Source organism: Onychostruthus taczanowskii, unplaced genomic scaffold, assembly GCF_017590055.1.
Source record: "Onychostruthus taczanowskii isolate IOZ18803 unplaced genomic scaffold, ASM1759005v1 scaffold43, whole genome shotgun sequence".
Taxonomy (NCBI): Eukaryota; Metazoa; Chordata; class Aves; order Passeriformes; family Passeridae; genus Onychostruthus; species Onychostruthus taczanowskii.
In genome coordinates this window covers 1636474-1655280 of record NW_024501792.1, presented here as the reverse complement: position 1 = coordinate 1655280, position 18807 = coordinate 1636474, and the positions used below count along the sequence as shown (strand labels likewise).

Below are 18807 nucleotides of genomic sequence, written 5' to 3'. Positions count from 1 at the left end.
TGCTTCTCCATGGTTTTATTCGTTAGTAAACTTACTCAGCATAAATAATACGAGCAGCCGTTCAGCACAGCCGGCACCTGGCGGAGGAAAGAGCTCTGGAATGGCCCTCCAGGGGTGGCTTTGGGGACAGCAGAGCAGCGCTCACTTCCTCTGGGCTCCTGCGATGGCCGGTTTGTCCTCTCGGGTGATGGGGATGCTGCGCTCGGGGACATCGCTCTGCTTGCGGGGAGCGCTGACGGTCAGCACCCCGTCCAGCGACAGCGACGACGTGATGGTCAGCGGGTCCACGTCGTCCGGGATCCGGTATTTCCTGCTGAACTCCCTGGCGATGAAGCCGTGCTCGTCCTGAGCGAAGGGGAGGAGAAAAGTCGTGACCACACAGCCCTTTAATTAAGGAGGGTTCGCCCCGTGCCGCCTCAACCACGGGGTCTTGCTCAGAGGGAGTTGGGGCTCTCAAAGGAAAGATTTTCAGGGAGTTGAAAGGGTTTTGAGGATGAGCTGCCCTATGTAAAGAGCCGGAGTGGGGCAGTGCCTGCAGAGTTTCCGGGGGGAGGCTTTGTGCCCACCCCGTGCCAGCCAGAGGCTCCCCTGCACTCTGTGTGCCATTCCCCAGGTGCCTCTCCAGCCACACCTGCCCCCGAGACCCTCAGTGCCTGATTTGTCTTCTTAGCCAAAAAGGATTCCAGAAATGGTGTCAGGATTACAGGCCCCCCGTGCTGCAGGAGCACTGCACCTCCTGGTGACACGCTGTGCTCCTAGGGGTGACAATTCCAGGGACACAGCTACTTTGGGGACTGGGAAATGCTGTTCCATCCAGCTCTGGGCATGGCTTTGTGTTTCTGCCTGCCCAGTGTCCACACAGGTCTCCAGAGCCAGCAGGGAGAGGGATGAATGTCAGCAGAACACAACTTTAAGGATTAGAAACTGATAGCTGGGCCTAGGAAAGGTAACACACAGGGCAATGCACTGATTTTTTATGTGGCTTGAATGTTACAGTTAATTTTTAGCTCATTGGACACCTCCCTGCATTCCTGGCCTCTTCCCAGAAAGAGGGGAAGCCCAAAAATGCCCATTTCACAGATGATTTTCCAGTTCAGTTCACAGTTCATGCAACATCAGCAATAAACCTCCACCCCCTTGCTGCCCTGTCTGGGATCAGCTGGGGGGGATTGCATGGAGCATCTTGATTTTAAAAATGACAAATATTTGAGAAGAGCAGGGGGTTGTTTTGCAGTCACCAGGGCTGAGGGAGTTCCCAGTGACTCCCTCAGAGGTGAATTAAAGCAGGGGCTACCTGGCGCTCCTCGTGCTTGCCGTGGATCTCGATCATGTCCCCGAGCACCTTCACCTTCAGCTCCTCAGGGGAGAAATGCTTCACATCCAGGTTCACATAAAATTTGTCCTTGTCCAGTCGCATCTGCAAAAACCAGGAGGTGACTTCAGGAAAGAGCAAAAGCAAGGAGGTGACTTCAGGAAAGAGCAGGTGAGGGTTTCAGCTTAAAAAACAGTGCAGTGGGTCAAGACTCAAGCTGGTCTCTACATGCACACTGACCTTTATTTTGGGATCTGATCTGAGTGGCTCTGTCCCTTGCTGGCCTCGTGCTAATGCCCATCACTGCAGGACCTGAGATTCTCCACCTGAATTAGTTAAAACTGACCCTTGATTTAAAGCTGACTCTTCATTATGGCTGCTTCACTGCGCAGCAAGACCCAGGTCACTAAATCAAGAGGGACATTATGCGAGGATTAAAATAATACTTTCACTCCTTCTGCTTGGAATAGCTCCTCAAGCTCCTTGTAAATAAGACAGGTGACTTGCAGGACAGGCAAAAGCCTCTTGGCTCAGCCCCTGGAGGAAGGAGGCGCCTGCTCCATGATCCTCTGGGTCCTGGATCTTATTAAAAGGCTGCTTTTCAGGGCAGTGATTGTTTAAAGTAGGCCCTTTTCCCTCAGCAGCCATGGGCTCCTGCACGGCTTGGCATGAGGACCCCACTGCCCCTCTGCTCTTCGCTTCTCGGGTGGGAGTGGGGTTGAAAGTTTGGTGCAGCAGACTGGGAAATTAGAGAAGTTAGAGAAATTAGGGAAATTTGGTTCATTAGGTTTCCTTCTTTCCTCTGCCTGCTCCTAGGGTGATCTGCCACGCACACTGAGCTCTGTCCCCATCACCATGGCCAGACTTGCTCCATCCCAAACAACGCAGAGGTGCAAACACAGCACCTTTTCCCCCAGCCTCCTTCCTTAAAAAAAACCACCTAGGAGCATCTTCCAAGCTCTCAGCTCTCCTGGGCCCCCAGCAGCCACCAAGAGCCCAAAGAAGCAAAGATTACCTCCGAGAGTCCTGTCTCTAGCCAACTGGGCATCCGAAGGATGGGGGATCTCATCAGGAAGGGGTTGAAGCTGGGGGAAACAGGGAGCAGCTCCGACTCGGGCAGGTGCTCCCCGAAAATCTGGTCAAAGATACGACTCGGTGCCAACCAAGAGAAGAAAGGTCTGCGGATCAGGGGGTTGTGGATGGTGATATCCATTGGAGAGCGCTGGAGGAGCCTGGCAAACAACTGTGCTGCAGTGCCGTGCCGGGAGCGGGGACGGCTTTATACCCGCGCAGCTGGCCTGGCCTTCCACCCCCCCGAGGCCTCTTGAACAGTGGTGTCAGGGATTTTATTGTCCCACTCCTGGGCTGGGCCCTTCGGCGGTGCCCAGTAGCTGTCTGAGGGATTTGAGCTCGCTGCTGAGGAGGAGGGGGAAGGGGAGAGGAGGAAGAGGAGCCCAATGGGGCAGCAAGAAGGCAGAATGGCCCGGTGCCCGCCCTGCTGCCCACGTGCTGTTTATCCACAGTCCTGGGCAGGCTTGGCCCGTGGTCCAGCTGCCCTGGATGCCAGCGGGATCAATGCAGCTCCTATCTTTGGATAGGAGGAGCAGGACAAGGGGTCCTTGTTCCCAGGAGCTCAGCATCACCCAGCAGGGCTGAGCCTGTCCCGGCAGCAAAGGGAGCCCCAAAATCAGGGCTAGGGAAGGTGCCAGGAGGGCTTTGCTGGGATCCTGGCACTGCAGCTGTGCAGCCCAGCGAGCCCTGCTGCCCTCATGGTGGGTGTGAATAAAGGATGGATCTCTCCACCAACACCTCTTGTCTTTTGCCCACTGCAGAACACATTGTTCTGGAGGGAAGAGCCCCACGCTGTGAGCCCAGAGAGAACCTGGGCATAGTCTCAGCCTCCAGGGTGCTGCCCTGCACCCTAGGGTGCAGAAACTCTGCCCCTGCACCCAGGGGTGCAGAACACCTCTACACCTGCACCCAGGGGTGCAGAACACCACTGCCCCTGCACAAACCTGCTTTCCTGCAGCTTGCCCCCTAACAATTCATACAGTTATTTTAATTCCTGCCTTGCCCGTGAACACAAATCACAGGAATGGGTTCAGCTTAGCTTCTGTTGAAGAGCAACAGCTTCTCTGCCTGTGAGAGCTCACAATCTAAACACAATTTCTGCCTCAGAGGCACTGCCAGCTCTGCCATCTCTTTGCCAAAGGCTCTGAGCCTCTTCCTCTCAGCTTGCCTGCAAGAATAGGGAGCAGGATTTGCTCTGTGCAGCAGCCCAGGCCATAAATACCCTCTCCAAGTCCCCATTACATCAGCAGCACTGCACCTGCTCTCCCGCACTGCAGGGCTCAAGGAAATCTCTGCTTTCAGGGTGTGCAGGGCTCAGCTGGGCACTCCTCCCCTGCTGCAGCACCAGCAGCCCACCAGCCCTGCTCAGTAAAACTGGATTGAGGCCAGCTTCAGAGCCTGGGTTAACTGGCACCAGCATTTCTCCATGGCCTTGTGCCAAACCCTGGCCAAGGGAAGAGCCTGGGCAGGGTTCAGGCTGGGGAGGTGACAGCAGTGGGACCTGGATCCCTGCTTCCCTCCCGCAGCCCTTCACCACTGAAGGAACAGGAGACTCGAGCTCAGCTCCTGGGGAGATCAGGCTCCTCACGGAGGGAACAGGAGGGCTTTGAGCCCCAAGCTCAGGGTGGGCAATGGGTGTGGGCAGTGGCTTCACTGCACGGGCTGAACAGGCCCCAGCCACCCACGGGGGCTCAGGGCCACCAATTCCAGTGCCAGGGACTCCCTGAGCTGCTCCAACGAGCCCCTCTTGCTTTGGAGCAGCAGAGCCTGGGGTCTGTCCTGCTCCCCTCAGCCCCTGAGTTGGGCTGGGCTTGGCTGCCCATCACCCTCTGCTCCAGGAGGGGTCTCCAAGGTGTCCCCGAGGTGTCCCCTGCCCTCCCTGCTGGAATGCAGAGAGAAGCTGCCCTGGCCCGGCGTCCTGGGGCCTGCACGGGGCTATTTTGGTCCCTCTTTTTTATCACTCACACACTCCTCCCTTTGGAATCCACCCAGCTGGAGCCTTGCAGCCTGCAGCCCTCACTTGGAGAGGCAGTGAGGGCTGGGAAGGAAGGCAGACAGGAAGGAAGGAAGGAAGGAAAGAAGGAAAGAAGGAAGGAAAGAAGGAAGGTGTCTGTCCTGGACACGCCATGGCCGCCCGCACCGTGCCCCACGCCTACCCCATGAGCTCTGAGTATGAGTTTGCCAACCCCAGCAAGATCTATGACCAGAACTTTGGAGAAGGTAAGGAAGGAGGTGGGATCTCCCCCTCTTTGCAACTTTCTCCCCTCTGCTGCTGCAGGGCTGGTGGAATTCCCTCTGGGGAGCTTGAGCCCCAGAGAGGGAAGGAATTTTGAGTGGAGGAACTCAGATCAAATCAAGGGGGAACAGCCAGGGAATAGCCAGGAAAAAACAGGGAATAGACAGGGAAAAACCAGGGAAAAAACAAAATATCCAAGGACTAGCCAGGGAATGACCAGGGAATAGCCAGGGAATAGCGAGGGTCTCTCTCTTCATGTCCACTTCCCCATCCATGCCCAGTGCTGCCCATCCCTCCCTCCCTCGTGCCAGCCATGCTCTGGCATTCATGCACATGCTGTGAAAACATGGAGCAAAAGCGCTCAGGGGAGGGGGGGGAAGCTTTTCCAGCCGGGGGGGATGTGGAGAAAAGCTGAGCTGGGGCGTTCAGCACAAAGCTGGGCAGCGGCTGGCCGAGGGGAAGGAATGTGGGCAGCAGCAGAACCATTCAGCACCAGCACAACAGCGTGAAAAGGCAAAAAGCTCCAAGGAAAGCCCTGCGGACAATGGCACACAAAAGGCCTTTAGTTGTTCGCCGTCAGCAGTTTCCATGCCCATCCCTGGCTGTGGAGAGCTCGCAGAGCACCCAGCAGGCTCTCCCCGTGCACCCAACATGTGAAGCTGGATGCCAGCCCCGGGCTCGCTGGCAGCTCTGGGCAGCAGCTGGCAGGGATGTGGCTCTGGGTGGGTTTTAGGGGCACAAAGGTGGGAACTGCAGCAGACTCCACCCCTGCTGTGGGCATGTGGCAAAGGCAAGGTGTTCTCCAGGTCCCAAACTGCTCCTGTGTGCTGCTCCAGCCGGGAAACTCCTCACTGAGTCTCCTCTGCAGGTGTGTCCCCGTCGGAGATTTTAGCCCCTGCCCTGTACCACGGCTACTACATCCGACCCCGCATCAACAAGCAGCTGGAGAGGGGCACCTCGGAGATCTGCCTGAACCAGCACAAGTTCCAGGTGTTCCTGGACGTCTGCCAGTTCCTGCCCGACGAGCTCAGCGTCCGCACCGTGGACAACCTGCTGGAGGTGGTGGGGCAGCACCCGCAGAAGGCTGATCGCCACGGCTTCATCTCCAGGGAGTTCACCAGGACCTACATCCTGCCCCTGGACGTGGATCCCTTGCTGGTCAGGGCCACCCTGTCCCACGATGGCATCCTGAGCATTGTGGCTCCCCGGACGGGCAAGGAGGTGAAGGCCAGGGTCAACGAGGTGAAGATAACCCAGCAGGAGCAGCCAGTGGGGAAGGAGGAACAGGCTGAGGAAGGAAAAGAGAAGGAAAAATCCTAAAGGCCGCAGATCTGGGAAGGTGGGGGGGACAGGGATGGGGAATCCGCAGTGCCAGACCCCTGTTCCTCACCATCAGTGTTTAACAGGGCCTTGAGGCAGCCACACTTCTGCTTCTCGAGGCTGATGGCTGGGAACAAAAGGGACTTGGAACTGGAAAAAAGAGTGGGACTGAAGTGTGAGTGTGAGTGACTGTAATGCAAGTTTTCTCCTAGGTCAGGTGAGCATGCAGGCAGCTCTGCTCTCACCCTTAACTGTGAGGCTGTGTCTCAATGGACTGAGCTCTAGCCCAGAAAGGCACTGGGAAGAGAAAAGGGGATCCCAGTGCCTGGCTCCTGAGCTGGAGGCTGAGATTCGTGGCTGTGCAAGGTGGGTGTTGGTCTGTAAAAGTGCCTGCAGCAATCAGGAGGAGAGAGGAATAAATCTGCCTCTGCTCTTCTCTTGTTTGCCTTGGACTCGTGTTGCTCCTGTGCAGCAGGGAGGGTGGACAGTGCCCAGCTGGCACTGTGCTCACCTGTGGAAGTGGCACCAGTGGGGACATGGAGGGACTGTGCCACATCTGTGCCCCACCCCCCTGGCCCAGCTGCTGGTTCAGGGAGCCCAGAGTGAGGTGACCTCAAGGACAAAAAGGTGAGAGGAGTGATGAGCCCTTGGAAGGTCCCTGAGCATCTCCAGAGCTGCAGCTGGAAGGACCCCGAGTTAATGGGGCACAAATGAACGCCCAGCACAGCCTGTGCCTGCTCAGCCCTTCAGCTGCGGGACATCCCTCACACACAGCCCTCTGTGGGGGGACTGAACCCAAAATCCTGACGGGAAAGGCTCTGCTCAGACCCCAGCTGCCTGGCTGGTGCCCCAGCCCTGTCTGTGAAGGCAGGGAGGGGCTGAATTCGGCCCCTTTTGCAGACACTGTGGTGCTACGTGAGCAATGTCCCCGTGGTGGGGACAGGGATCGTGTGTGCTGCGCTGGCAGCTGCCGCCCCGGCGGCCCCAGGGCTCAGCAGGTGACAGTTGCCACCCTTGTGTCGTCAGAGCCAAGCCAGGCACACAAAATGCTGTGTCAGTGGCTAAATTTGGGGGTGCCTGGCATGCCTGGTGCTGCTCTCCCTACAGAGAGGAGGGGAGGCTCCAAAATCCTGGGGGATGTGACTTCCCTCACTCCCTGTGGCTCTGCCCACCCCGGGGCAGCAATGCCCCCTCAGGCCCTGCCCAAAACATCCCTCGGGACTGGAACACGGATATCAGGCTGATTTTTGCCCCCTGCCAGGCCCAGTGGGATGCAGAGCAGGGCGCTGCCCAGCTATTTTCAGCTCTCTGCCCTGGGGATCAGTCAGATGAGGAGCAGCCCTGCCTGCCAGGCTCAGGGGGCACAGCGAGGCAGAGCCGCTGCCCTCAGTGCCCGTGCCCTCAGTGCCCAACCTCCTGCCCTGGCCCCTGGAGTAGAACCAGATAAACTGTCAAAATAAAAAATCACCTTTCCAACGGGCGTTGTCTAAGTCATTAATAATAATCCCAGCTTAATTCTGGGCTTGGGGCTTTGAATCACCTTTCACCCAGACCCCAGATGAGGAGGGCTGAGCTCCTGAGCCCCGTGGTGGGAGCAGAGCCCCAGGGGTGTGTGTGGGCTCAGGCATGGCCACCATTTCCTCACTCCCCTCCTAAAATCTTCCTCAGACCCGCAGACACACTCTGTTAGCAGCTCAAAAAGGCTTCTCTCTGCCCCTGCTCTGGCAAAAGTGCTTCCCTTTGCTCCCTGCAGGTTTCCTGTGATGGGGACGAGCTCCTGCCCTGGCTGGGGATGGGGGATGGCCAGCAGGTGATGGGCAAGGAGAGCACCCACACAGCCTGGCACACGTGGCACAGCCTGGACCATCAGGTGCCATCTGTGCCTGCTCAGCAGCTCCGGGGGCTGAAACAGCTCTGGGGCTGCCCTGGGAGAGGATTCTGAGACAAAAGGAGTGCCCAGACCAGCACAGAGCTCTCCTCTGCATTTCTGATAGACCATGCCAGCCCTGTGTGCTGCACCACACGTGTCCTGGTGCCTGAGGGACCTCTTGCCATAAAAATGCCCAGAATTAGTAGTGACTATCCAATTCTGTGCTTTGGCCCTGATTTTACTCTCCCCTCTTCAATCCCCTGGCCCTGGTTTTGCTGTCCCCTGGCCCTGGTTTTGCTGTCCCCTGTTCAATCCCCTGGCCCTGGTTTTGCTCTCCCCTGTTCATTCCCCTGGCCCTCTTTTTCCTGTCCCTCTTCAATCCCCTGGCCCTGGTTTTGCTCTCCCCTGGCCCTGGTTTTCCTGTCCCGCTTCATTCCCCTGGCCCTGGTTTTGCTGTCCCCTGTTCATTCCCCTCGCCCTGGTTTTGCTGTCCCCTGGCCCTGGTTTTGCTGTCCCCTGCTCATTCTCCCCTCCGGGCTCTTGTGCCGTGCCGGTGTCACAGCTGTGTCACGAAGCAGGACAGGGGCTGGCAGTGCCCGGGGCGGGCAGGGCTGTCCCCGCTGTCCCCTGCAGGACAGGCTGTCCCCGCTCCCATCCCCGCAGACACCGCCGGCAGGGAATGCGGGGTGGCAGCCAAGCGCTGCCGGCCCCGCCAGTGTTTGTGATGCTTTTCTGTTTCTCTGCTGGAGCTCAAAGCGGCAGCTCCAGTGTTTGTGGGAGAGGCTGATGGGAACAGGCTCCCAGCCGGTTTTTTTTGCTCCTTCCCCACAAAGCAACAAAGCCCGAGTTATCCCAGAAATCACAACAGACGCTGGCTCATTAAAACAACAGAGACAGAGACACAGAGTCTGCAGCTTCCCAGGCAGGGACGGGCTCCTGGGAGCACCTGGACTCTGCAGCAGCCTGAGAACACAGAATCCCAGCTGTCTGCACAGATCTCATCCTAAATTCTGTGGCGTTTCTCCAGCCCCAAGCTGAGGAGCAGTATCAGAGCAAGGCAGGTCACAGTGCTGCTCACCCAGAGCCAGCTGTGACCCTTCCAAAGCAGAATCCTGCTCCTTCTGCCACTCCTGGGCAGGTCCAAGCCTTGCTGTGCCCTGGGGCAGGGGGTAGCTGGGGCTGTGAGCCTGGCTGAGAGCGTGGGTACACCTGGAGTAGGAAGCAGAGCCAGCTCCTGCCACAGAAATGTGAATTAATGCTCACTCTGTTGTTGGACACCCCTGGAGGGATCAGACCTGTTCAGAACCAGGGCTGGCTGCCAGGTCAGAGCTGTGGGCAGAGTTGCTGCTCGAGAATGACATTTAAATGATATCTTTCAGGAGGATCTGTTCTCTTAGACCTGCCTGGGACAAGGTCCCAGGAATTACCCAATCCTTAGGTGCAGCAGTGACCAGGGCTCTGGTCACTCAGGCTGGCCACTCTGAGGGGTCTCACCCGGGGCACAGAGGTGAAATGCAGGTCCCTGTTCCCATCTGACCCACTGGGGCTGAGCTGAGAGCTGCTCTGCAGCTCCTTGAGGCTGTGGGGGCTCTCCTGGGACCCTGCACTCTCAAAGGCACAGAACTGAACCCTTTTACCCAGCTAGCTTGAAAGAAAGTGGATTTCCACCGTCCCTGAGGCCGTGGGGCAGCGGCAGCAGACCTCACTGAGAAAAGAACTGCAGGAAATCCTCTGGTTCCCAGGTGTGCCACACCTGGCACAGCTTTCCCCGGGGTGCGAGGATGGGCAGCGGGAACAGCACCGAGCTCCCACCCTGGGGCTTCTCCTTTTGTCTGAAGTCCCTCCTCCGTCCCCTTTTGCGGGGACAGAGGGACAGCGGAGGGACGGGTGACAAAGGCGAGTTTTGGCCGCAGGGGACACGGCAGCGGGGACAGCTCCGGTAGATGGCACACGGGGCCAGCGCTCCGAAACCCGACACTGGCAGACACTCCCCGAGAGCCAGGGGCCGAGCAGGAACCAGGAAATACAAGCTGAGCCTGCCCGGAGAGCTCGGGATCGGCGGGGAAGGAGGGAGCGACATGGGCAACCTGTGCGGCTGCGGCTGGCGCTGGTGAGTGCGGGCCGGGCACCGGGCACCGGGCACCGGGCACCGGGCACCGGGCAGCGGCGGGATCCGGGAGGATGCGGGAGCTCCGCGCCCTTCTGCTGGGCTGGCCGGGGCTCTGAGCCCTGTCCCTGCCCGCCGGGCACAGCTGGGCACGGCAGCAGAGCTCTGCAGGTGCCCGGGGCACGGCGACACCGCGACGAGGGGGGTTTGTCACATCCCAGCCCAGGAGGGGCGGCTTGGGGTGGTGCAGCTGGGAAGGAGCTGGGGACATGGCAAATCGCTGTCCTCAATCGCTGTGCCCATGCCACAGCTCCCATAAGGTGTCCCTTTGAGGGGTCCCTGGGACAAGGGGGGTTTGTCACATCCCAGCCCGGGCGGGAGGGGCAGCTTGGGGTGATGCAGCCGCCCAGCAGCTGGCAAGGAGCTGGGGAAATCCCAAATCCCTGTCCTCAAATCGCTGTCCTCAAATCTCTCTGCTCATGCCAGAGCTCCATAAGGTGTCCCTTTGAGGGGTTCAGCCACCCCGTCCTGCCCGCAGCTGTCCCAGCCCCTCTCCCTGTCCGGGTTTATTTCTGCTCGGGAAATCCACGTTGTTGAGATGCTGTGGCTCTTTCTCCCTGGCAGGGAGGGTGGCACTTTAATCCCTCCTGGCTCCTGCTGTGCCCTGCACCTCCTGCTCGCAGAGAAAGGGCAGCACTCGCTGCCAAGTGGGAATATTTTCAGCTCTGCCAGGGGAAGAGCCGTGAATTTCAGACCAAGCTCCCAGGGCGTTCTCTCTCCGACGCTGCGTTTGTTCAAAGTACGAGAAATTCATCCGGTGGTTAATAATTCCGAGAGGCACAGCATCACCTAGTGGAGGAAGGCTCAGGAGCTGAGGACAGAGAGCTTCTTCCAAGCCCTGAGCCTCGAGGAGTTTGGGATTTCGGAACAGGAGTTGAAGGTGGGAGGTGGAAAGCTGGCCACCACCAAAACTCCCATTTTTATTTCCTCTGCCCTGTGGCAGGGGGTAAATGAGGCACCCAGGGCATCAGCAGGCAAGGGCTCGATCAGGGGATGCCCGGGGCACAGTCTGAGGTCTGTAAGGAAAAGCTGTCACAGCAAATCGATTCTGTCTGGGAAGTCATTGATGAAGGAATTGTGCCCTCGGGTCCGGCTCCTCTGCCCCGTGCAGGGCAAGCCCAGGCTCTCACCATCCAAGTGGCACTAGAGTGGCACAGACAGGGCAAGCTGCCCAAATCCAGGCCCCAGGATTGTGTGGGGCAGGAATCAGCCTGGCCTGGGCACGGGGAGAGTCAGGCAGCAGTGCAGGAGCGGGGCTGTGCCTGCTGCCCTGGAGAATCCTCTCAGCCTGGGAGCTCTAGCTGCCTGACCCGCTTTGGAGAGCAGGGGAGAGGCTTCCCTGCTCCCATTCCCCGAGCCACACGTGTCCCCATTCCCGGGGAGATGCCTGGCTGTGATTATCCTGCAGACAGGAATAGCTGCAGCCCACACACTGCCTGCAGTGTTCCCTGCACCGAGGGAGGCAGCCTGGAAGGTCTGCCCAGAGAGGGGAGGGACCCTGCTGCTGCTGCCCCAAAAGGTGCTGGTTTGGTGAAACCCTCCATTCCTGAGTGCTGACAGGAAGAGAAATGCCCCAAAAAGTGCTGGTTTGGTGAAATACTTCACGTCTGGCTGCTGAAGGGAAATGGAGGAAGGGAAATGTCCCAAAAGTTGCTGGTTTGGTGAAATACTTCATGTTTGGCTGCTGAAGGGAAATGGAAGAAGGGAAATGGGGGCAGGGAAATGCCCCAAAGGTGCTGGTTTGGTGGAATCCTGCTGGCAGGAAGGGAAATGTCCCAAAACGTGCTGGTTTGGTGGAATCCTCCCTGCCTGGCTGCTGGCAGGAAGGGAAGTGCTCTCCACACAAACCTGGGCAAGGAGGAGACGCTGCAGACAGAGGAGGAGGAGGAGGAGGAGGCTGTGAGAGCTCCACAAAGGGGTGCTGCTGTGAGTTAAAGCCCAAATTCCTGGGAAGAACCGCCTGGATTTTGCCCGTGGAGGGCAGGAGGTGCCCCTGTGGCAGCGCTGGATCCTCGGCCACCCCGTCCTGCCCAAACTGCCTCTGCCTGCCCAGGCTGGTTAATCATTACTGCCCATTCCAGAGCTCCCTGCCCGCATTCCCGGGGTTTTTGTTTTCCCACTGCAGTGCCAGGGCATGGCTGCACACCCCTGGAGCTGCCTGGGAGAGCTGGCACAGGCACAGCCCTGCCCGGGGCACTGCTCTGTGCCAGGGCTCAGCCTGTGGGACACGCAGCATTCCCTGAGCCCATCCAGGGCTCTGCCTGCTGTAAGAGCTGAAATGAGGGATGTGGGACTGCAGGCAGCTCTTCCAAATGCAGTTTATTGTTCCGAAGATGTCACCGCAGGCCAGGGTGTGGGTAACAGAGCCTGTGCCCACAGCTGTCAGCTCCAGCTGCAGGCAGCCTGGGGACCCTTTAATTTTGGTTACAATGCATTCTATACTTTTCTTTGCTGAGCATCTTCATACAGTAGAACCAATCTATACCTTGACTTTTACCTATAGCCCATCATAACTACTGTAATTACCATATTCATGTTGCTGTTCTCCAATCACTAAGAGTTGGTACATTACAGTTGAAGCTAGAAGTTGTTTTTCAGTTTTCTTGCAGTGGAAAATTCGGAGACCTTTTTTCAGGGCTGATGTGTCTCTCTGATTGCAGGAAGTGTCCTTCACCTTTCAAGAGGAAGAAGGAGAAGCAAGGTAAGGGTGGGTGACAGCGCTGTGAGTGACAGAGCCCCTGGGGAGGTGACATCCGTGCCCAGCCTGAGGCTGAGCTCCCCTCCCACGCTCCTTTTGCACTGAACCTGCCTCAGGAGAAGCTTGAGGCAGCATTTCTTTAAATCTTAAAGCAAGGAGGGTGATGTGCCATGAATTTGGGGAAGGAAGGGACTTCAGCAGTGCTTTTAAAACAACCCAGTCCCTCCTCGAAACACAGCCAAGGGCTCTCCAGCAGGGCAGGAGCTGCAAACATCCCTCTGACAGCACTCCCAGCATCAAGGGCATTCCTCAAGCTGTGTGCTGTGGCCTTTGGACCGTGCTGAGCGAAACTTGTTTGCCAGGCAGCAGAGGAAATCACAAAGTTAAAGAGGATCTGACTCCTCCGAGGGCCTGACAAGAAACTCTCTGTGCTGTGTCTGTGGCTTTGCCAAGGACTCCGTGCTCCACAGCATGCTGCCATCCTGGGAAACCTCATTTTCCCCAAAGAAACAAGCCCAGGCTTTCTTCTTGGACACACTAGGGCTGAGGGAGTCAGATGAGTTGGAAATCTGATTTGTGCCCAGGGGGAGAGCCCGCACAGCATCCCAAGGTGGAGCAACAAACTGGTTTAAGCTGACCTCCTGCTGTTTCTTTTGCAGGAGCTAATGTGAGGCATGAGGCTCAACAGCAGCAGCCTGGCAGGAAGGTAAACAACTGCCCAGAGGGTTTTCCCTGAGTCCCTGAGCGTGGGTGGAGGAGACAGAGCTGCCCTGAGCTCCGTGGGCCAGGAGGGCACGGGGCAGGATCCAGAATCCTCTCCTGCTGGGCAGCCTCTAACCTGGGCACGTGCCCGTGGCTTTTCCCACATTTTTTGCCCCCTGCCTGTAGGAATGTGCCCCCTGTGGAGGGAGTGACCAAATTGTTCTGTCTCCAATGCTGCCTCAGAAGCCATCCTGCTGGTTTGATGCTGTTTGGGGTAGCTGGGCTATCTCAGGTGTGATGGTTTCTCTGAGAGCTCCTAAGAGCTGGCAGGAAGAGAAACCCATCAGGGTGGGAGCAGCCAGGGGTGCCAGAGGCTGGGGCAGCATGGGGAGCTGAGTTCCCAGAGCTTTGTCCCCCTCACAGGTCCCCATGTCGCTGTTGAGTAAGAAATGACACAGACTCACCACAGGCTGATCGACATAACGTGCTCTATATTTGGAACTGCTCCTTTTTATAAGCTGTTCCCATCCAGGCAGATTGATTGGTCATTTAGTTCATCCATTTCACCTGCTTGGCTAATTAATGCCCTTCTTCTAAACAATCTTTGAGAAAAACAAGAAAACAGCGAGTAGGAAAGCACCACCTCCAGGTCCTTTATAATAACAATAATTTACCCTCAACTCCCTAAAGTCCCTCAGGCCGACTCTGGCAAAACTTCTCTCATTTTCTCCCTCTCTGAGCAGGCTGTGCCAGGCCCTGTCCCCACGTGTGAAGATGTCCCAGAGGTGCCTGTGTATGCCACGCTGAGCAGGCCCAGGGCCGCGCAGCAGGAGGACAGCATCCACTACGCCGACATCCAGGTGTTCTCCAGGGCAGGGCAGCGCTCGGCGGCCGAGCTGAGGAGCCTGCAGCTGCAGAACGCCACCGAGTACGCCACCCTCAACTTCCCCAGGGCCAGGCTCAAGTACGACAGCAAAAACGGGACCTTGGTCTGAAAGACTCCGTGGCCTCGTCCTCGTCTTTCGGCAGGAAAAGGAGGTCGCAGCTGTCGGCGCAAGGAAACCTCGTGGGCACGGCTGGGAGTTGGGAGAGGTGTGTGTCCCACCTCAGACATTCTCACTGAGGAGATTCCCCTCTGATTGTGCTGGGAAAAAACGCCTGCTCCCCTCGGGAGAGCTGCCCCTGGAGCTGGCAGCCAGCTCCTGCCAGCCCTGCCAGAGCTGCTGGAGGCTCAGGGCTGCAGGCAGAGAATCCCTGCTGGGGCACAGCTCCAGCCTTGGGAATGCTGCTCTGGGAATCCAGGAGTTCAGCACTGAAGGGAGGTTTTGCTGCTGCCTCTGGGAATCCAGGAATTCAGCACTAAGGGGCACAGCACCTGGCAGCCAGAAATGCAGAATTGGGAGGGTGCAGAATGATTTCTGTCACTGATGGGCTGTTCAGAGGTGCATCCTCATTCCCCTGTGCAAACAAGCGAGGACAGAGCTCCTGGCTGGGACTGGAAGTGAAACCAGGAGAAATTGCAGTTTAGTTTAGCTGCAGATCACTGCCTCTGTTTAGGGCACTTCTCCGAGTCCAGCAGCTGCCTGGGATACTGGGAATGAACCCTGGGCAGCTGCAGAGAAGACTTTGCACTTTGCCTCCACTTTTCCACCATTTTGTGCTGCCAGCCCTGGTTATAAACCCCGGTGACACAGAGCACACACCTCGTGGGGCTGACAGCTCCACCTCTCTTTCTGGATTTGAAATAGTGTCCACAATTCAGTGTAGCAATGGTGCAAACTGGGCAGCACTGGCAGGGCACCAGGGCTCCCCAAACCCCATCTGCAGGCGCTAAAGCAAGGCCTGGCATGTTCTGCTCCTCAGTCACGGCCTGCAGAGCAGATTCTGGGGCAGCCCTGGGCACGTTTGGAGATGGTTCCTTTTATAAACACACAGAACTTCGCAGTTTATAACTCAACAGGGTGGGAAAAGCACGAAGGAGTTCCTGCTCGTGGTGAAAAATAAAGCTGCTCTTTATTTTTCTCTGCTGTGTTTGCCAAGGTGGAAGTGTTTGAGGACCAATCTTCCCATTTTCCTACGTGTTTTAATGAGTGCCCGAGCCCCTGGAATGGTTCTTTATCTCCCATTCCCCGAGGAGCTCTGGCTTCCACACCACCCTCGGGGCTGTTCCTGGAAGCACAGCTCATCCTAGAGACAATTCCACGCTCCCATTCCGGTGATTTTCCCCGGGCTTTCCATGGGGAATTGTGGAATCCACGTGTTCTGCAGTAGAGATTTTCCTGAAGGACTCTGTTTTGCACTGAATATTAAAATCTCCTGTACTGCCCGCGGTTGCCGTGTGTGCCAAACGAGTGCTGGTGTATCATTAAAGAAGCAATATTCAGTTTTAATTGAGAAATCCGCACTTTGGGCGAGGCTTTGCGGGGCTGGGGCACACAGAGGGTCCCGCTGCTGGGGCGGCGGTGCGGGGCTGGGCAGGGGCTTCCCTGATCCCGATCCCGATCCCGATCCCGATCCCGATCTCGATCCCGGCCCCCGATGCCGGGGCGGAGCCAGCGCCATCCCGCCCCCGTTCCCGTGGCAACCGGAGACGCGCCGGGAGCAGGTAGGGCCGGGGGTGCGGGTCCTCGTACCCACCGCATCCCATCCCATCCCATCCCATCCCATCCCATCCCATCCCATCCCATCCCGTCCCGTCCCGTCCCACCTCACCCCATCCCCCCTCATCTCACCTCAGCCCCACCCAGTCCCGTCCCATCCCACCCCTAGCCTCTCTCTGTCCCCATTTCTCCCCGTGCCACCCCATCCCCAGCCTCTCCTCAGCCCCCAGCACTGCCCTGCTCCTGTTCCTGCTGCTGTTCCCCACATTCCCATCCCACAGCCCATCCCAGCCCTGCTCCTGGGTGTCCCCAGGCTCCAGACCCCATCCCATCCCATCCCATCCCATCCCATCCCATCCCATCCCATCCCATCCCAATCCCTGGTGGATTTGCTGTTCCCCTCAGGTTCAGGAGTGCTGGGACCCCCCTTGGCACTGAGGTGACATCCAGCATGGGGACTCTGATGGGCACGGGGCCCCGCCACCCCCCTCAGCCTCCTGCAGCCTCTGTGAGTTCCCAGCAGCCTTTTTGGTGTCCTTTCTGTCCCTTTTGGTGCTTCAGAGGACTTTGGGGTCGGTGACACGAGTGCAGAGTGGCCTTAGGCAGCTCTTTGGGTTCTTGCTGCAGTCACGGCCCCACAAACCCCACGGGTGAATCCCTGCCCCAGGAATCCCTGCCCCAGGAATTCCTCCTTTGTTTTCACCCCCCCAACCCCGATTCAGTGACCAGAAGTGTGCAAGGACAAGGGCTGGGGTCATGCTGGAAGTGGCCAGGAGATGGCAATGCCACCAGCCCAGTGCCACCAGCCCAGTGCCACCAGCCCAATGCCACCACGCCTGGCTGGGCTCTCTCACCCCAGGGGCAGCTGCTGGGGCACCCTTTGGTGGCATCCTTTGGGTGTCACTGCCCCGAGGGGGTTGGAGTCACTGGGCAGAGGATTCCTTTTGAAAATTCGGGGAGAATTCTGAAGGTTTTTCCTGTTAGTGAGAGGCTTCTTGCAAAAGCAGCACTGAGAGGCACAGAAGTGACAGCAAAAAAACTTTCCCTGCCACAAGCAGCTGGAAACTTGGGAGTCAAGCACAAAGGGAGAAGTGCAATTTAATTTTTAAAAGTTATTTTTAGCCCACACACCCACCCCATGCCCATTTGTGTCCCCACAATGGACAGGAGAATGGCTCAGCATGTCCAGCCTGGTTTCTGTTCCCTGGCATTCAGGCAGAGATAAAAAAAAAAACTCCTGCAGAAGGAAATCTTTGATGAGAAAACCTCTGAGCTGGGCTGTACCTGAGCCTGGCAGGGAAAAGGAGAACATTTGGAACATTTTGCCTTTGCTGGGCTGGTGTTGGGGCAGGAGGGGGCTCTGCAGGAGGGAGAGGGGATGAAAGGGAGCCCCTGCATCCCAGACTTCAGTCCCAGCTCTTCTGGGTCGACCCAAAAATCTCAGCATCCTTCCTTGTCATATTACAAATCCCCTGTGAATGTGTGTTTGCCATGTAAAAAGCAGGTGGTAAATATATATAATGCAATAAATATAAATATATGTAGTAAATTATTAGTGAAGAAGAGCATTTTGAAATCCACAGTGGAAGCTCAGAGTGTGTTTTATTGGTTTTTCCTTCAAAATTAGGTCGCTTTTTGTCTCATGGGGGAACCACTTCGTTTTCCCACTGAATTTTATTGGAATTGCACAAGCATAAGCTACTCAATTGCATTAAAAAAATGGGGTTAACTATTTATTTAATGGCATTTTGAAGCTCAAAAGTAAACGGGATCAAGGCTCCAACCCCCCAGCAGCTCCAGCTTACGAGGCTTTGTGCAAAGCCTCGCTGTAATCTGTTGTTTTGCTTAACAGATGTGGTATTAGAACCGATGAAAACATCAAAATCTCCACTCCCACGGAATTATGAAAAGCAGGGAGAGCAAACGTGAATGATTTAAAACGGGAGGAGAGGGAACCGCCTCCTTTTGGGCTGGTCACAGAGGGAAGCGACCTGTTGCTTCTCTTTCTGTGTTTTAGCTGTGCCAGGCTAAAATCGTGACATTACGCCATTGATTATTCCTCGGGATGCTTCAACACTTAGGCAGGGGGGGAAAAATGTTCGTTTTTAATTGCGTCTCACATTTAGAAATGCCTGGCAAGACATTTTGGGAGGGCAGCGGGGTCGGTGCCGCCCTGTGCCCGCCAGGCAGAGCCCTGCCTGGAGCGCTTTTCACCCGTTCCACTTTGATTTTCCTTTTTTTCTGTCCCCCTGGGCACTTCCTGTAAGGTGACACCAACTTCGAGAGGCAGCCTGGGGACACCCGATACTTATTTCTGTGATGGGTGCGCTTATTGGTGTGGGGGTTGTGTTTAATTGTTTGAACTTTTTCTCTCCGGTTTTGGGGGGTTTTTTAATGTTTGTTTTTTCCTTGAAAAATGCAAAGTTCAAACCTGCAAACCTCCCGGCTCTCGTGGCCTGCCTTGCAGCTTCCTGTGGCTGCAGAACGATCTTCTCTCGGTGCTTTGCTCCCCGTGCAAGGCATCACCTCCCTCCCTTCCTCCTCCTCCTCCTCCTCCTCCTCTCTCCCCCCACACCAACCAGAGCTCGCTGCGTACGGCGGGTTTGAAAAATCCCATTTACACAGCGGGTTCGGGGAGGCTTTTTGAGCATTTTTTTTTCCCCTTTTGGCTGGAAATGGGTTTCAGATGTTTTTTATTTTTTTCCCCCGCGCCTGCATCTCGTAAAGCCGCGGCGTTGCCGTGACAACCCAGTGACATCCCTGCCCGCTCGCTCCCTCCTCCCGCCGAGCATGCCCAAAGCGAGCCACGCTCCGGCTCAACTCTGCCCGGG

At 57.0% G+C, this 18807-nt stretch overlaps 3 protein-coding genes across 7 annotated transcripts; 2 read left to right on the top strand and 1 right to left on the bottom strand.

The window, feature by feature from the left end:
* On the bottom strand, positions 1 to 5280 carry CRYAB (crystallin alpha B). 4 transcript variants are annotated; one of them, XM_041413921.1, is made up of 3 exons: positions 5218 to 5280; positions 1295 to 1417; positions 1 to 345 (listed from the first exon to the last, which is right to left on the bottom strand). In XM_041413921.1, the coding sequence occupies exons 2-3, from the start codon at positions 1415 to 1417 to the stop codon at positions 142 to 144; spliced, it is 327 nt and encodes a 108-aa protein (XP_041269855.1). In that variant the 5' UTR covers positions 5218 to 5280; the 3' UTR covers positions 1 to 141. The 4 variants fall into 4 exon arrangements, with proteins under 4 accessions (XP_041269855.1, XP_041269857.1, XP_041269854.1 ...); XM_041413923.1 differs by lacking the exon at positions 5218 to 5280 and adding an exon at positions 5173 to 5190; XM_041413920.1 differs by lacking the exon at positions 5218 to 5280 and adding an exon at positions 2328 to 2989.
* HSPB2 (heat shock protein family B (small) member 2) lies at positions 4385 to 6374 on the top strand. Its single transcript, XM_041413919.1, has 2 exons — positions 4385 to 4603; positions 5488 to 6374. Exons 1-2 carry the CDS (start codon positions 4510 to 4512, stop codon positions 5937 to 5939), a joined length of 546 nt encoding a protein of 181 aa, XP_041269853.1. The 5' UTR covers positions 4385 to 4509; the 3' UTR covers positions 5940 to 6374.
* Positions 6375 to 9322: 2948 nt separating this feature from the next.
* On the top strand, positions 9323 to 15736 carry CUNH11orf52 (chromosome unknown C11orf52 homolog). 2 transcript variants are annotated; one of them, XR_005953354.1, is made up of 5 exons: positions 9323 to 9919; positions 12637 to 12677; positions 13334 to 13380; positions 14120 to 14468; positions 15417 to 15736. XR_005953354.1 is itself a non-coding variant. In XM_041413895.1 (4 exons), the coding sequence occupies exons 1-4, from the start codon at positions 9753 to 9755 to the stop codon at positions 14369 to 14371; spliced, it is 507 nt and encodes a 168-aa protein (XP_041269829.1). In that variant the 5' UTR covers positions 9323 to 9752; the 3' UTR covers positions 14372 to 15736. The 2 variants fall into 2 exon arrangements, 1 of the variants encoding a protein (XP_041269829.1); XM_041413895.1 differs by having other exon boundaries at positions 14120 to 15736.
* Positions 15737 to 18807: the final 3071 nt, after the last annotated feature.

Bases quoted from the DNA above. Each gene is read 5' to 3' on its own strand.
- CRYAB (XM_041413920.1), bottom strand. From the start codon at position 2,525: ATGGATATCACCATCCACAACCCCCTGATCCGCAGACCTTTCTTCTCT. The intron at 1,418-2,327 runs GTAATCTTTGCT...TGGTTTTTGCAG, and splicing joins TAGAGACAGGACTCTCGGAG to ATGCGACTGGACAAGGACAA. The intron at 346-1,294 runs GTAGCCCCTGCT...CCCTTCGCTCAG, and splicing joins GCAAGCACGAGGAGCGCCAG to GACGAGCACGGCTTCATCGC.
- HSPB2 (XM_041413919.1), top strand. From the start codon at position 4,510: ATGGCCGCCCGCACCGTGCCCCACGCCTACCCCATGAGCTCTGAGTAT. The intron at 4,604-5,487 runs GTAAGGAAGGAG...TCTCCTCTGCAG, and splicing joins TGACCAGAACTTTGGAGAAG to GTGTGTCCCCGTCGGAGATT.
- CUNH11orf52 (XM_041413895.1), top strand. From the start codon at position 9,753: ATGGCACACGGGGCCAGCGCTCCGAAACCCGACACTGGCAGACACTCC. The intron at 9,920-12,636 runs GTGAGTGCGGGC...CTCTGATTGCAG, and splicing joins TGCGGCTGCGGCTGGCGCTG to GAAGTGTCCTTCACCTTTCA. The intron at 12,678-13,333 runs GTAAGGGTGGGT...TTTCTTTTGCAG, and splicing joins GAGGAAGAAGGAGAAGCAAG to GAGCTAATGTGAGGCATGAG.